General features: G+C 44.2%; 2 protein-coding genes across 2 annotated transcripts in view; one reads left to right on the top strand and one right to left on the bottom strand.

The window, feature by feature from the left end:
- LOC111868961 (mediator of RNA polymerase II transcription subunit 20) overlaps window positions 1-17,291 on the bottom strand; it is a 344,422-nt gene that overhangs the window by 241,861 nt on the left and 85,270 nt on the right. The gene's annotated exons all lie outside the window — the stretch shown is intronic.
- Window positions 1-17,291, top strand: part of LOC117282669 (paired box pox-neuro protein) — an 87,745-nt gene that overhangs the window by 13,489 nt on the left and 56,965 nt on the right. The window contains exon 2 of the mRNA XM_033753249.1: window positions 1,725-1,793. Coding sequence (XP_033609140.1) covers window positions 1,781-1,793 — 13 coding nt within the window. The 5' untranslated portion in view covers window positions 1,725-1,780. The remainder of the gene's footprint in view (window positions 1-1,724; window positions 1,794-17,291) is intronic.

Below are 17,291 nucleotides of genomic sequence, written 5' to 3'. Positions count from 1 at the left end.
CAGGAACACTATGAACCAACCGGTACGTTCAGCACTGAAGAACTGACAAAGATTTGGAAGGAAGAGGTCGTGGCTTATTAGTAACTGAGAAATCTCAGAATAGTAGCCCTCTCTGACGAAATGCGAACCCGGTACTCCTGAAACAGCGATGTTAACCATTAGACTATGGCGTTCAATTTAGAAACACTGTGTAATATGGTATAAAATTTACAGACGTTTCGGAGGAACGTACTGTATCCATTTGTAGGGTCCAAAAATTAAAAAAAAAAAAAAGCAACCACACCCTAAAAGACAGAAGAAGAATATTCCTGACACACGTGGGTAAACTTCTACCATGCTATACGGCGTCACTTCCCAGAAAATCATATTGTTCAGAGACCAGGAATGTGTTTAGAAAAAGTATTTCAGGAGACGTGAATGAAACGTCGCGATATCGCATAATTACGCTCGTGCATTCTGACCATTATGTTTCGGCACAGCACTCTCGTCCTTTGTTATGCTAATGTGATGACGTCAGAGCACGCCCGCACGCCTTATCGTGCTCACTTATATTCGTGCGCAGTGATAATTAAGAACTACGATGTGAAAATGATTAGTTCGGCACCTTCAAAACGATTTGCAGCTATTTTTAATTTTCCTTCTAAAATTCTTTATGAAACGCAAAATAAAAAGATTTTGGCTTCAAACTCTTTGGGGGGCGGGGGGTGGCATCAGAAGATAAAGGACCCCTTCCTGTTATATGGGGGCGGCTCTTCCGTCTCTTTATTGCATGTCCAGGAAGTACGGTATCTCAACACGCCCCGGGAATCGCTCCATCTCTTGAAACTTTATATTAAGGAAAAGGAAACCCTGGCCGCCATGAAGTAGCCTACATAGAAACAGAGCGCATAGCGGCCTCCGTAGTCTAGAGGTAACGTTCCCACCTATGACTCGTAGTACGCGGGTTCAAATACCCGGCGGAGGTCGTCGAATTTTTAAGGGCGGAAAAATTCAGGGAACAAGTCCTCCGGGAGGGACTTTAAGCCGTGGGTCCCGTGTCGTAGCTTTACGGCACGTAAAAGAACCTCATATCTCCAAAGGAGGTCACTGAGCCAAATTAACGGACGTTTCCCGCCCAACAGCAGTCTCTAATGCCTCTGGTAGAGGGGGGAAGCATTATAGATACCTCTCAGCTAGTAGAGCCGGTCTCGCTGGCTGGGCGGGACTGATGGTAAACACCAGTACCGGTAGGATATAGAGACATAGAGACTGGTAGAAATCATAGAGGGAAGCACAATGGACCAATACTGGTCTCAGTGCATGGGGAAACCCACCCTCTCCAATAACTAACTAACTAACAGAGCGCATGCGCGACACAGAGACTTATAATGTGACAATAATGAGAACCCTGAAAAATAAAAATCTCTAAAAAGCGAAACTCTCCCTGTGCTTAAATAATAAACACTATGCTATGAAGATATGTGGAGGCGTGAAGGTACAGCTCCCACGTCTCCATGGTTTCGACACTAGACGAAGATAGTATGCATAACACACCCGAAGAAAGAGCCAATGGTACCCAACTGGACAGGATCCAAGAAAACTTCTGAACGCTGTACTTTCTGCATTAAGAATCCAACCCAATCCCTCGGCCGTCCAGCCTGTAGCCTTGCTGCACCAACTGAGCTCTCTCGGCTCCCTGATGAAGTTTCAGTGGCGTTTCAATATGATTCGTGTTGTCTCCACAGGTGCAAGCGCTGCCCTCGTCCTGTCCCCGCCGAGAGCCGAGCTGCCAGCCTCCAACATGCCTCATACAGGTAAGGCAACCAAGGCACTAGACCAGTTAGCGGTACACAATGGGGAACAGCTGTGCAAGAAAGGTCGATACTGTAATTGAATCTCGTCACTGATTATAAACTTCTGTTCTATTGCTAGTGGGGTGGGGCTAAGTCCCTTGTACTGCGGCCACTTCTGGCCTATTGTACCAGCCCCAGATGATAGGTGAGGGTGACTGTGGAGCAATTGGTGGAATCAAGATTGGCAGGGGAAACCGAAGTACTCGGAGAAAACCTGCCCGAGCGCCACTTTGTCCACCACAAATCCCACTTGACCCGACCCGGGATCGAAACCGGGCCGCCGCGGTTGGAAGCTAGCGACTAACCGCTTGAGCTATGGCGCGGCCAGATTATAAACTTGCTTCTGGCATATACATGTAGCTCAGGTACTGCAGTGACAGGGTTGACGAGAACTGAATTTCCTGTTGTGAAAACTTTTCAAGTTATATTTATACTTAGGTAAAAAGGTAAAATTATCCCTGTAAGAGGCTGTGATGGTACTCATTTCTATTAGAGACTGAGTCGACCCTACGGCAATAGTGCAGCTGGAAAGAATAAGTCAATTAAAAAATCCAATGATATCATCGGTGATCGAACCCAATACCTCCCCGCTTGTATCATAGTGTCATACATAAATTACTTAGCTCAGGCTGTAACGCTTCAAGCTTTTGTTCTGGAAATATCTGGTTCGAATATCGGCCGGGGCACGGCTATCCTGAATATGCTTTGTCGTGGGTTTCCTCAGTCCATCAAGTCCACTGTCACGGAAGGACTTTCAAATGCTTCCAAGTCATTCCTTCCACATCTGAGACCTAACAGCCTTGTTATGTCAATGTTGAGCAAAATTATCCCTGGAGTTAATTCATTAAGCACCACGCCATGAAGATGTATAAGGGGAGTGGGTATATAGCTCCACACATTCACAACTACGGATGCAGCTTCACGGCCCCAAATATCTCAGTAGGTCACGACCACTTTGTACCAGATCTTTCTAATGAATCACTCATTAATCGTCCCATTAGAGAGCCTTATATATCCCCCCCACGGAGACTGCAGATGGCGAATAGAATCAGGTACGACTCAGATGCTACGGTCTGAGTCCGTCCGTCCGTCACGCCTCGGGTCGTCGTGATATCCAGACGTAAATCTTGCTGCATCTTATGGACCAAGAGGAACTCGTTTTGTGGCCAACAGGAATTTAGCTGAAGCAAAAAGCCTGCCGTTAAATGAGTTCCACTTAGTTTCGTTACAGCGTGGCTGCGCTGTGAACACGTTGTTTCGTATGGGCCCAGCATTTTGTACAAACTAAACTGATCCACATTCCTGTGGGCTATTTTACGTGCGATGATTTCAGTACCTGAAATACATAGCGACAAATATTAGAGATGAATGAGCTGGTAGGAAGGGGTTGTTGCATAACCGAAGTGTAATGCCTGCAGTTACACATAAGGACCAAAGGAAAGCATAAGAAACATTCAGAACAACAGGTATCCCAGCCAAGATCAGAACCGAGCAGTCTACTTCTGGTAATGAAAAACGATTTTCCTTTAAAAATTGTTCTCAAGATGGCTCCAAGCGCATGGTGCGTGAGTTAACGTGAGGACACACTTTGTGTGGTCCTCTAATTAGAGTCAGGAGAGGTGTGACGGAACATTAGCCTGAAAAAAGACTCCTATAAAATTTGTACCTTTGCTATCGCGTAATATGTAAAGAGGGCGATCGAGGGTAATAATTTCCAGATTTGTTCCGGGGAAGTCGCGTGCTTCCTACTAGTTACCAGGATTTTTGGCAGGGATGTCCAAATTGACTCGAGGGTGATGGGGTTGCAAAAGAACGGATCATACAATTCCAAGAAGCAGGATTCTTAGCAGCTGACAGTCGCTTAACTACTCGAGAAAAATTCCATCTTTCACGAAACCCAGAATTAATTACCATCAGCAGCCATATTTGATTTGAATGACTTCACTACTGAACCTATTTTTCCATTGACGCCTACGTCACTTTACATTTTCTGACCGACGTGGTTTAAACTTTTCTGATTTCCCCGTGCATGCTACATGTCTCTCAAAACTCATTACCTTCACTTATCGTTAAAAACAAGGGAAGTGATAAATTTTGTAGTGAGGAACTTCACCACATATTATTAAAGTGATCAATTCACTCTGATGATATGTGGGCAGCAGGTGAGTTCATTAAGTTCCTTAGGGTAAATTTGTCCCTGTGCTTAACAAATTAAGCACTACGCCATGAAGACGTATGGAGGAGTGGGTACATAGATTCACATTTGCTTGACCTTGACACTAGCTGGACGTGAGTGTCAGATTCACGTCCCGGCCGCTTTACCCCCGGGGAAAGAACCCCCTGGTACCCATTGGATAAGAGGTTGAATGGAGCTCATAGCCGGTCTGGATGACGTGGAAAGGGGAAAATCCTTGACCCTACCGGGACTCGAACTCCGACCCATCGGTCGTCCAGCCGGTAGCCAGTCGCTATACCGACTCCTTAATTAAGTTCCTTACAATGAAGTTCTCTTGCTTTCTCTGCATTAAGTCCACATGCGCGCGCATGGATGCAACATAGAATACGGTAAGTGTTTCTCTGACCCCCGCGAAAATTAAGAGACGAACACCCTTCCGGTGAAGTCGGTCTGACGCCTTATATGTACATTCTCTCAACAGGGATATTTCTTGTAATTCAATATTACCACAGAAGAATAACGAAATAAATACGTCTGTTTATTTATAGATTTCTTCAAAGTTCAGTAAGTGAGAATATGTACAGACTTGGTGATGACAGTGAAATTATTAACGGGCCACAAATGTGGATGTTGGATACCCCTCGACCGTAAGTGACAGGCCTGCCACTGGCCTCCCGCGCCACATCGTGTGAGGTCCATCCCCCCTTCCCCACCTCCAATTTCGGACCTTATATCAGATTATTGTTAAATTATTTCAATTTTCCGTTCGAGTTCATATACACACGAAATAATACATACATAAAAACACACATTAATAAACAGAATTTGTGTGGTTACAAGGCGATGGTTTTATCGATGATGGATTTACACTACACACGGATAGAATTGTGCTTAGGGCTAATTTCACAGTGATTTTCAATTAGCAGAGCGTTCCATTATGGGAGATATACGACTGGACCTCCCATACATATATTCAAACAGGCGTCTTATTAAATCAACATCTATAAAAATGTGACAGGTATTTTTTTTTGTATCACAACACTTCAAAATTCATTACTGGTGTTAGCTGGGTAGCAGTAAGGACAGGCGTGTCTGGTCACAGCTCAGGTGACAACGTGGGCTAGCCAAATAATTAATCCTGCAGAGCAAAGTGGTTACCGTGGACACCATTTGCTGTAACTTTAAGAAACTCTACACTCCGTCCACAGAGTGCATTCACGTAATTCATGTGATTCTTAGAATAAACGTGGTTTATTTCCCGATGCAGCATTTGCTGATTGGCCTTTGCTGTAGAGGTGAAGTGTATTCCCTGTGAGACGTCGAGGCTCCCACATTTTTTAGATAGTCGGCTCACAGACTACGGTAAGGTTGTCAGCCTTACGCGCCGGCCGCCCTTTACCTCCAGGAAGATTTCTGGTACTCATTTCTGTCGGAGGCTGAGTACACCTCAGGGCCATAGTGCGGCTAGAATTAGGTCGATTTAAAAATCCAATGACCGGATCTGGAATCGAACCCGTGACCTTCCGGCTTGTAGCACAGTGCCTCAGCCAAATACAACCGCGTGCATCCCGATTAATTGGGGATTATTTTTATTTATTTTCAAATTTAAAATATGGGCATTGCGTGCGATGAATGTACCATTTTTTTATTTTATCAAGTAAAAAATGTATGTGAGAGGCCGTCCATCTCAGTGCGAATGCCGTAACTGTGAGTACCAAGTGCATAACAGCGATTTAAGGCCGACAACAAGTCAGTTCCGTAAGACTAAATGAAATCTAGGGAAGATGTGTGGAGTAATTACTAACATAGAGCTGCATGTACTCAGTGAAATTGTCAGATTGATTTATCACTGAGCATTACAGTAATCCTGACGAGGCAAACCGTGAAATCCCCTAAGTTTATCTCATGAGACGCTGGAACTGTCCCGTGAATTCGATACACGACATATTTACACGGATAAACGGAACGGTTTCCTTTGACGGGCTTCAAGTTTCCTCTAATCTGGAGCAAAGAGCCATGACACTTGGCCCTTATCACTGCAATACTGCGTGGCATCAGGGATATGATGCACGAGATTAAAGGGCTCAAGCTTGTCCAGCCGATGTTGCAGATTCCAGTGTCGCTTCTTCCAGCTTTAGCCCGCCAGATAGAGACACTGTATAGGGGGTTTCGAAATATTCGCTACAGAGTCTTGTGACTTGCGCCCTCTGCGCCGAAAATACATAGATCATGCCTGTAAATCGGCAGTGAATGTGAGTGGATGGAATTTGGTATTATGAGTTCAGATTGAAAAATGTCGAGAGAATGAAGATTTGATAACACTGGACAAAAAACCCAACATTATAAACGAAACTCAAACTGAATATCGATGTATAGAAATTGTCTGGTTGTGCAAGAGAAAGCTGCATGAAATAAAGAAAACAAATAACTTGTTTACATCTACAGTTCTGTCGTAAACGTTTCTCAATGTGGTCAATATTTAATACAAGACAAAGTGGATGAGATGGGCAGGGCATGTAGCACGAATGCAGTAGAATGGGAATGCATAGAGGATATTGGCGGGAAAGCCAGAAGGAAAGATATTACTAGGAAGACCAAGACGTAGGGGGGGGGATAATATTAAAATGGATCTTAGAGAGATCGGATCGGACGGTATAGATTGCACTGCATTGATCTGGGGCAGGATAGAGACTAATGCAGTACTCTTGTGAACACGGTAATGAATCTTCGGGTTCCATTAAATACTGAGAAGTTCTTGAGTAGCTGCATAACTGATGGCTTCTCAAGAACAGCGAACGTACTGCAACTACCTGTAGGTACGAGCAAAAAGCACCAAGTAAATTGACAATGAGTTCACGTGGAAATATACGTCGCAACGGCCTTAATGATGGGGCCGCTGTTGATGACTTCTCCAAAGAATAACCAAGAGCAATGGGAGATGAATCTTTCGAAATGTGGGTGGACACAAAGGCAGGTTGGGGCGACTATCATCAGTTCAGAGTATATGTCACTGGAGGAGCACGGACTTCCAGAATTCCGAAATTGTCAAGTAGATGGGCTTACTGGAACTGACTGGAGAGACAAAACAACGCCGATTTCCGTCCCGAAGCAAGTAAAAGAGCAGGCGTGCCGGGAAGACAAGGCTCGAGAATCCCTGTCGCTGCAGTTACACGGACACATGCGATTCCCCCCACATCAAGGCAGAGCATAGGTGGCTTTCAGCCCTCCAGGATCCCTGTCCCTACTTCTGCATGGCAGACACAGAGTTTCTATACCAAGGAACAATCTAGACTCTCAGAGTCTTCTTCATCCGGCTCATCCAGCATAGGAAAACTTTCTGCAGGCGGCGCTGTCGCCCGGGCCAGTTGAATCCCCATTCCGACGTCCGGCGGAAGGACCCGAGGAGCTGCAGTCGGCAATAAAATCTGTCCGTGTTCGTGTCACAAACGCTACATCCGGCCAGGTTCAACTAAAATCTGTCCGTGTTCGTGTCACAAACGCTACATCCAGCCAAGTTCAGCTAAAATCTGTCCGAGTTCGTGTCACAAACGCTACATCCGGCCAGGTTCAACTAAAATCTGTCCGTGTTCGTGTCACAAACGTTAAATCCAGACACGTTATGACACTGCTTTGTTTATTTAACGACGCTGCTAGTGTTTACACTACATAGCGTCGGATGACACTATAATTTTGCAAAGGTAAATCTGTCCCTGCTACAGACCTTGAAGGCCCGTAAGGTTGTATGACGTCGAGGCCCCCACATTTTCTAGACAATCGGCACACAGATGGCAGTGAGGTTGTAAGCCTTACGCACCGGCCAACCTTTACCCCCATGAAAATTCCTGGTACTCATTTCTGTTAGAAACTGAGTCCATCCCAAAGCTATAGTGCGGCTGCAAGGTTTAGGTCAATTGAAAAAATGCAATGACCTCATCAGGAATCGAACCCGCTGACTTCCGAGTGTAGCATACTGCGTCAACCAACTACGCTACCGCGTGCCCCGGATAGGATGATTGGTGAAGGATAAATTCATACAAATTTGGAAGGAAGTGGTGGTTAATAATAGAGGTACTATCCCAGAATTTGCTTTGAGAGACTGAGGAAAGCCGAGAAGCACTTTAACCAGTGCAGCCTGTGGCGTGTTCGAGATTCGGATCCAATACCTCCCAAATACGACTCAGAAGTGTTACCACATGAGCCAATTTGTTCGGTTTAATAGCTTACAGAACTCAGCTATTAGCTAGTTCGATTACTCAGTTGGCAACTGCAACATCTGGTACATTGAACTGTACAGTTTTCTCACAATTTCCAAGTCGTTTCAACGCTAAATATTTGGTAGTCATAATTTAAGTACAACTTCTTGGCTACCCTTTACGAAACTGGATCGCATTTACGTGTGTATATCTGTAACGTCTGGAATCCAAAGGAGATCGACGAATGGGTCTATTAGGTTGACCCATTGCTTCTAACTTTTACCGAGAGATGGCCTGTGGGCTGCTGACGCTCACAGCTGATTCACGGGCAAGAATATCCCAACCTTTCCCCCCAGGTTTTCATAACATAAATACATGTATAACTTGAAGCGTTTAAGTTCTGTACATCTCATCCGGGGACGTGTTAAGAGCCGATGAAAACTCACGAGTCAAGTCTGCAAAAAGTAAAGTTCCTTTTTCAGGTATGCAGTCTCAGCTGCCGGCAGCGTTGTCAAATAAGCCGCAAATTACGACAAATAAATCTGAACAAGTCAGCTCCCGCATACAAGTCGATTGAACGTTTGTGCGTGTAGTTCAAGGAAGATGACGTACCATTTGGCAACACGCAGAACTGAAAGATCTAAGGACGTTAACGGTACAAAAGCTTGTTTAATAAACGACGAGGCTTCCCGATGAATTCTCGACGGACGTTACGCTAATTTTCAACAAATTTCGCACCGTTTACCACGTGACCCAAACTTCACATGTAGCTGTGAACCGAGCTTTAGTGGGTATATCGTAATCGAGTGTTACATCCGCCATCTGGTAAGTGATTGGGGTGACATTGCAGCCTCTGCTTCGAACCTAGACCCTTCGTGCTTGCCTTCAGGATTCACAAATAAGGGAAGGCAAACTTGACGCGCGTGTCACGTGTAAAGTTTCGGCCAGACAGAGCGCCACGCTATGTTCGCTACGTACGCTATGTACACTCTGCGACGCAGGTAACATAGGGAACATAGCGTACGTAGCGTACGGAAGTCTGTGTGGCCAGTCACGTTGGCAATAAAGGGAGATATTTTTCTGTTCGTATAGCGAACATAGCGTACGTAGCTTGCGTCGCGTATGTAGTGCTCTGTGTGGCCGAACCTTAAGATGTTTTATTCTACCTACCAACCTGTCTGCCTGTTCCTGTTGCTCATACATTGGAGAATAGGGCATTCGTGAATCGCTTCTTTTCACTTCAGTTTCTTAATCTGTCATTCGGTAGGACGCCTTGGTCGAAGGATCAGCCCGACGGAAGGCCACTACCTACACAGAACAACACAAACATAGAATAAACAGACATCCATGCCTTGAGTGGGATTTGAACCCGCGATCCTAGAGTGCAAGCGGGCGAAGACATCTGATGCCTCAGACCGCGCGGCCACTGTGATCGGCGTTTTATTACATAACCTGTTTCTCTTAACGTCGGGCTCCTCACCCCAACCGAATATTTAACTTCCAGTCTAGAGTTTAAGGGCCACTGCAGCTGCTCCTAAATGTTTCTAAGGAAAACGGAATATTTGCTAGTGATATGATTGTTTCTAGGTGCCGTGATTTGGCATGCATAATTGTCCGGACAGTTTAATTTAGCTTTTTCATAGACAACTAAGGATATCACTTGGCGTGTTAGTACCAAGTGCTTGTCAGGGCATGGTAGAGAGGGAAGCATGAGGAAGGGGGAAGGATAGGAAAACAGAAGAAGAAAAAAAGGGGAGAAAGAAAAAGAAAATGCGGAAAAGGAAAAGCAGATAGGAGAAGCGGAGAAGGAAAGATCAAGAAAGGAATAGTAAGGGAAAGAGGCGGAACATATATCAAAAGAACATAAGAGAAGGAAAGGAAAAAATAAGGTAACGGTTAAAACGAAAGACCATGAAAGCGAAAGAAGATAATAGGGAAAACAGTGAATGTTCGTAACTTCCGAAGGGAGGCGTGTAGCGATTCTTGTTTAACTCTGTATATGAGGGCCACTAGCACAGCGAAGGTTACCGGCGCCCAAGCTTCCTTTCGCAAAAACATTCCACTGCGAGCAAAATGTCTCTTTCCTTTCTTCTGCAATGCGTGCAGAAACGCTTGAAGTGCAAGTTGCTATCGTCAGATTTTAACTAAATTTTGGATCTACTGTCATGACTTAATGAAAACTTCCCAGTATACAGTTTCATGACAAACACTTGCTCGATTCTCGAGTTACGTGCCGATGAACGGACGGACAGACAAGACGAAGGTAACAGACTCACATTCCCTTGCGAAAGCGCCAAAAGCAATTAGCAAAATGTTCCAACTACAAACGCACCAGGCAAAACAGGAATTCTACCGCGCTGTAAGGCGTGACTTCTCAAACAGCATTACTCTTCGCTCTCACAGATATGAGAAGCAAAATCCAGCATAAATTAGATTAATTCTGCATTTCACTTACTTCGCTCTCCGACCCTGAAGATGGAAGTGATATGTTCCTCTGAAATATCAGTTGATTTCACTCTGACTACACTGCGTTATGTCCCAGAAGACTTCACTCTTTTTCATCACGACAAAATATTCTGTTAAATTAATCACGTAAAAGTAAAGTTGTCCCTGTGCTCAACGAAATAAGCACTAGGCCATTAAGGTGTATGGGGGAGTGGATGCACAAATCCACTTTTTCTTGACCTCGACACCAGCTGGAGGTCAGCGGTCAGCTTCATGTCAAGGCCGCTTTAACCCCGGAGAAAGAGCCCCAGGTACCCATTGGATAAGTGGTTGGGTGGGTCCCAGAGCCGGTCTGGACGATTTGGAGAAGAGAAAATTCTTGATCCTACCGGGACACGAACTAGGACCACTCAGTCGTCCAGCCCGTAGCCAGTCGCTATACCGACTACGCTACCCCGGCTAAATTTATCACGCACACATTTCAATTACACACTGGATATTTATAATACGATGACATTATTTTCTCATAAGCATTTATGCGCCTTGCTCTTGCGGCAACCTGTCTGTTTGAGGGAACAGGTTCTGTAACAAATGTTGCATGTAATTTTTCTGTGTGTATGAGAAAGATTAGCTAGTAGCTGAAACCGGTTAGCAATTACAGCTTGTCGATAAAAAAGAGGCCTGCACAACACGCGGTGATAGGGCTGCCTCGGATACCTGTAGCAGCATACTGGAACGGATTATACAGCATGTCTCTTGCGCCGTGCAATTATACGATTCATTGCAGTTCCACGAACAGCTGCGCCTCTCGCTGCGCACAAGAAGTGGAAACGGCTGATCCTTCATACAATTCTGGCGGTACTTTCCGTTTTCTCACGTATGGAGCTCGAAATACTGCACAGGGACAGTAAGTATGCACTACGCCAGACACTAACTTACTTAAAGCAGATCTACTGAATCACAGTGACCAGTTTCTTTTAACTGAGTCTACTGCATCTCTGCCGATCACAGTGGCCGTGCTGTCTAAGGCATGAAATCTCTTCGTCCGCTCGAACACTGGGATAGTGGGCTCGAATCCCACTCAAGGCATGAATGTCCTTCTGCCTTTATTCCGTTTTTGTGTTGTCCTGTGTAGGCAGCGACCTTGCGACGGGCTGATCCCCAGTCAAAGGGGTCCTACCTAGTGCACAATGTTAAGAAACTGATATGAAACGAAGCATCTGTGAACGGATGCCCTATGCTCCAAGTTGGAGCAACAGGAAAAAAATGGATGCATGGATGGATTATATCTTTGATGACCCATCATTATAAGAAAGCGTCAAAGACCGTTACTTCAGTGTTATAAATTTAAAATTCATTTACTCTACGAATCGGGTCACGTTATACCTCGTGTAGACAACTATTCATTCATTCATCAGTAATCTGTCAGACGACAGGTCCACAGTCTCTTCCAAAACAGTTCCTCCACTTGATGCGATCTTCTGTTTTTGGAAAGAGACTATCCAGGAAAAGACAACCATACGGAACAAAAATTATGTGTAAACATATTTTAATTACCCACGGGCCTGTGAATATAGGAAATATCTTGAAAATAATTCTGTAATTTTCTAATGATGACGTAAAGGCCTACGTCATTAATTGACGATGACGCACCCTTATTTAAGTAGTAGATGGAATATACTACATTCTATTTTCAACACATGACATGAACCAAAACTGCCGTACTAAGAGATTTCGTTGGAGAGATTTTTTCTTTTTTCGTGGGGTTCCCTAATTGAGGTAAGAGTAAGTTTTAGAGATGTTTTGGATAAGCACAATAACGGCAACACCGACTGTACATCATACAGGACCCGTATACATTTCTTAAGAACAATATTTTTCTGAAACTTTATAACAAAATGAAGATAGCTGTTTCTTTTTGGTTACGTTCAGTTCACAACGCAGCTGTTGGCAAAGTTGCAAGAATAAATCCTAATATGAAGACTGAGTCCTTACGGTCCTACTCTTCAAACAGATGTGATCTTAAAATGCACTTAAATTTAACAAATTGACTTTTTTTTTTCCTTGGCACTACAGCCCCAGTGGGCCTAGGCCTACCTCCATGAACTCCGTTCACTTCGGTTTTTCTAGATCTTACACATATGGTAGGACTGCTTGGGCGGGTGATCAGCTCGTCGCAAGGCCTCTACCTGTAGACAAACACAGAAAAACACACACAAACATCCATGCCCTCAGTAGGATTCGAACCGACGATCCCGGTTTCCAAGCGAGCGAAGACAGTACATGCCTTAGACCGCTCGGATACCGTGACCGGCAACGAACTGACATACATAGCCCGAAATCAATATAAAAGGAATTTAATTAATGCAGAGTATCACTGACATTTGTAATGCAATTCGAACAACTTTTTAAGAACGATATAAATCGTGCATATTTTCATGACTCATCACCCTACCCCCCTCCTCACCCCCTCATCCATCTTCCTTTCCCTTTCAGACAAACAATTTAATTTTTTGTTACGCGATTTTTGCCTTCTTTTTTTACAAGATGAGTTCTTCCTTCATAATTTCTACAGTTGGTTTCGCAGCCTGGTTCCTGACAAGTTTTCGTCTGTTTCCACGTTAATGAAGCAGGTGCATTCAGCAACAAGCAGATTGTCTCCTCCACACGAACATGGCCCGCGATTGTTTCAGCTCTTCTGCCTAATTTATGTCCGCCACAAAAACAGAACTCCCAGTAGCACTGAATTAGGGTTCGAGACCGCAATTCTAGAAAGTGGTAAGCGAAAGGGGATGAAAGGCAGGAAGTAATTAATAATTGTATATATTAATCAGGCTGCGCGGTCTAAGGCATGAACTGTCTTCGCTCGCACGAACGCTGGGAATGTGAGTTCGAATCCCATTCGGGGCATGGATCCTCTGTGCATTTATTCTGTTTGTGTTGTCTTGTGTGTAGGTAGCGGCCTTGCGGAAGGCTGATCACTCTTCCAACGAGTCCAACCGACTGCGTAAAAACAAGTACGAAACTGAAGAAAAGGCCAGAGCCCAATAAAGGGCTGTAGATATCAGTTGGCGCAGGAACGCAATGCTAAATTCAAAAGAAAATAAATGCTAGCAACTGGGAGGGTCAACAGACTAGATAGTCTACATTATTTTATATGAATGAGAATGATAGGCCGCTGCGACACAGGTTCGATTTTTATTCGATCCACAACAGACACGTTATTGAAAAATATTGCAGTGACATAGATTTTCAGGAAATTCGCATATTTCTCATAATTTCGTTTCATTTTTAGTTATCTTTTTGGCTAACCCTTTATATATACAGTGAAGTCTAAGAGACAACTATTCGCCTTCTTTTGGAAGTTTAATTAATTAACCAAACGTACACTGTTGTCTTTCTCTTTACAAATCTTTCTCTCTTCGTTATTATTTTTCTTTTACGCTTTATCCTTTATATTTTACTTTTTTTATCCTTTTTCACTTTCTTTCCTGTTTTTCTGTTACTTCTCTTACACTTTCTTCTCTTTCCCTTAATATTCCATTCCTTATCCGTTTCTTCCTCCTCTCCTTCTATTCTTAATTTCCTGATCCTCTTCTTTCTTCACTTTTTTCCCTTCTTTTATTTGTTCATTTCCTCCTTCTTCGTCGTCTTTTCACAATTCTTCCGTTCCTTCTGCTCATCATACATCTTGATCGCCTTCTCCTATGTTTCCTTTCCTTCCCCCACACTTCTCCTTCCTTCCTTTCTCTGTCCACATTTGTACGTTTATTCTTCCAGTATCCAGTAGTGTCACGCTCCGTCGGGACCCCGCATGAACGTCGCGTACTGTAGACGTACTTTCAAAAGTATAGCGTATTCTTTTAGCGCAAAAGCGACCCACAGTAAGTTCATAAAAGATTGATTTTGCAAGTAATAATAATTAAGACAACCGTATTTAATGTCACCAGAAATGCCATATCCGCCCACGAAAGGATCGCAATGTAACGTATAAACCCGTTACTAAGTAGCGACCGCGAAACAGACAACGAAACAACATGCGCTGCTAGGCAACAGATTTTAATAAGAATAGACGGCCGCTGCTAGAGAACGGCTCAGTAAACACGTCCCCGCAGCAACAAAAAACAATAGATGTGCTGTTGGAAATGTGGGATTCTACAGTGGTGCGTGCCGAAGGGTTATAAAGAGAACAAGTGGATCAAGAATAGTCAGGAATCCCTTATGGAGGCGGGGTCGAATACCTCCACCGTAGCCCTGCGAGTAGTAGGAGACGACGAAAAGGGAACCCAGTGCCTGGGGCTATAACTGGGCAACCCAGTTCCTAGGGGATATAAATACAGGGACCTGGCCCTCCAGCTTGGGGGTGTCTAGAATCTGAGACAGTAAAATGTGATCATGAGTCCCGCGGGACTCGTACCCGAGAATGACTGCGCTGGCGAGAACCAAAACAGCATTTGTAAATAACAGGCCAGTCCTCTCGTCAGAGAGGACGCCCCACATCAACAAACTCGCAACAGTCTGACAGTAATAAAAATCCGGTCGTAAGCCTCAGATGAGTGCTTGACACCAAGACAGACTGGCCGACTGACCCTCAGTCGTAAAATAAGACTCATACTCAAGAATAGTTAGTTGGAAGGAAGCCGCCGTTCAGAGAGGACTAGCCATTGTTGGAAGCCGTTGCCAGGCAGCTACTATTGAAGACACTGCGGGCTGGAAAAGACTTAGCGTGAATGGTAAAGTGTGTAAATTAACGATGGGGCTTTAGTTAAGTGTAATTACAAGTTGTGTGTTAAAAAGGACAATAAACCAAATATCCGATCCAAAACCCCGTCAATAGTCACCCATGCACGTGACAATAAATAGTTCTCTTTTTTTTCAGTAGACCATATGTACAGGAATTTTCTCTCACGTGGGGTTGAACAGACATTTGTTTAGAAGAGTTTATGAAGTTATTATTTAAAACTATTATATTGTAAGGTCTATAAATTAAGCTGAAAGATATATAATTTATTCAGCTATTCGGGCATCCCCAAAAGTGATTAAAGTTTTTTATCCCAAATACGCAGAGCATTCTAATGAGTGAACTGCCCTAATTAGGGGAAATTTTCATATCTTTCCGAAGATTCTGCATAAAAATGTACACAAAGCAATAAAAATGTTCTGTAATATTATACAGCCATAATTTAAACAATTCACTAAGGAAGTGGTTAGGTGAAAGACAGAAACATTTTATCGTTTGAAATAATTAGTTGTTAGTTGCTTTTTAAACGAAGAATTCGGCAGGCTATCAAGAAATAATAATCAGCCTCAACCGGCCGTAAATTTTGACTGTAAGCGTAGGAAAGCCGAGACGATAATTATATGGGAGACCACAGAAAGGAGATATCCTTGCACGCTATCTGGGAGCTCACATCTGAACCAGAGGAAAACAAATGTGACAAGAAAAAACAGTAGACCCATCCTTGCCATTGGGGAGCTACTCGCGATTGGCACTCACACAGCACGGTGAGCTTGCATTCTCACCCAGCGTACAACGAAAATTATTGGCTCAAAACGTGTACATCATACCTTTGATGCTCAAATTGCAACGGACTGTTGCATCTGTTCTGCTGGTTCGCTCGCGGATTTCTTGTCTTCTACTCTGAAAATGGATGCGATACGTTCCTCCGAAACGTCCGTTAACACAATATCTACACTGCGCCACATCCCAGAAGATTGCTTTCTTCATGAAGGTTATGGGATTGCTGGAAGAAAACTGTGACAGACAGTTGACCGTATCGGGAGATAAATTTGCCAATTTTACGCTATTTTGCTGCGTGGTACAGTGTTCAGAAAATTAGTCCATAACACTCAGAGTTACTGTGAAAATCTCCAGTGATTTTGCAATGGTCTGTGTGTTTGTGATATTGTGCACACTCTGGCGAAGAAGACCCATGACTTATGAGACGGATATTATCTTGAAAATGTGTCCGTGTGGTGACATTTCGTAATACGAACCCTACCTTTCCATTCGCCCCCATGTGATACGAAGAGATGCGTTCCAAAATTATGTATTCGCTTCCGTCATGCAGCTATATTTCCCGCGTTCCCTTCAAGTACTGTAATTTCTTGAACACTCAGAACTCTGTCGACACAGTTCAAGCACCACTAGCGACTGAGGATACCTCACTTTTACAGTGACTAGGCTTTGGGATGGACGACAGAGGACTCGGGTTTCGATTCCAGGTAGGGGAAAGACAGTTTTGTTCTCCCCAGTGTCCAAACAGATCTAGGGTCCACTCAGCCCCCTATCCAATGGATAAGGGCGCTAAAATTCTACTGTCCAATACGGCACCACAGGCTATAATACAATATTAATATTCTTCTTCTTCAAATGAGCCAGGACAGCTCAGTCGGTATAGTGACGGGCTATGGGCTGGACGGCCGGGGTTCGATTCCAGGTGGACTCCGGGATTTTTCTCCTCTCCAAAGTGTCAAGATCGGCTCTGGGGCCCTCCCAGGCTCCCATCCTATGGGTACCGGGGGCGATTTCCCCGTAGGTAAAGCGTGAAGCTGACCTCTCACCTCCACCGAATGAAGAGGTCAAGAGTGGTACAGCTATGCCTCCACTTCTCCATACGTCTAGCACAGAGACAACATTGCTTT

Source organism: Cryptotermes secundus, unplaced genomic scaffold, assembly GCF_002891405.2.
Source record: "Cryptotermes secundus unplaced genomic scaffold, Csec_1.0 scaffold1090, whole genome shotgun sequence".
In the NCBI taxonomy this organism is placed as follows: Eukaryota; Metazoa; Arthropoda; class Insecta; order Blattodea; family Kalotermitidae; genus Cryptotermes; species Cryptotermes secundus.
Note: the sequence above shows the minus strand (reverse complement) of the source record. Positions and strands in the feature narration are given on the sequence as shown.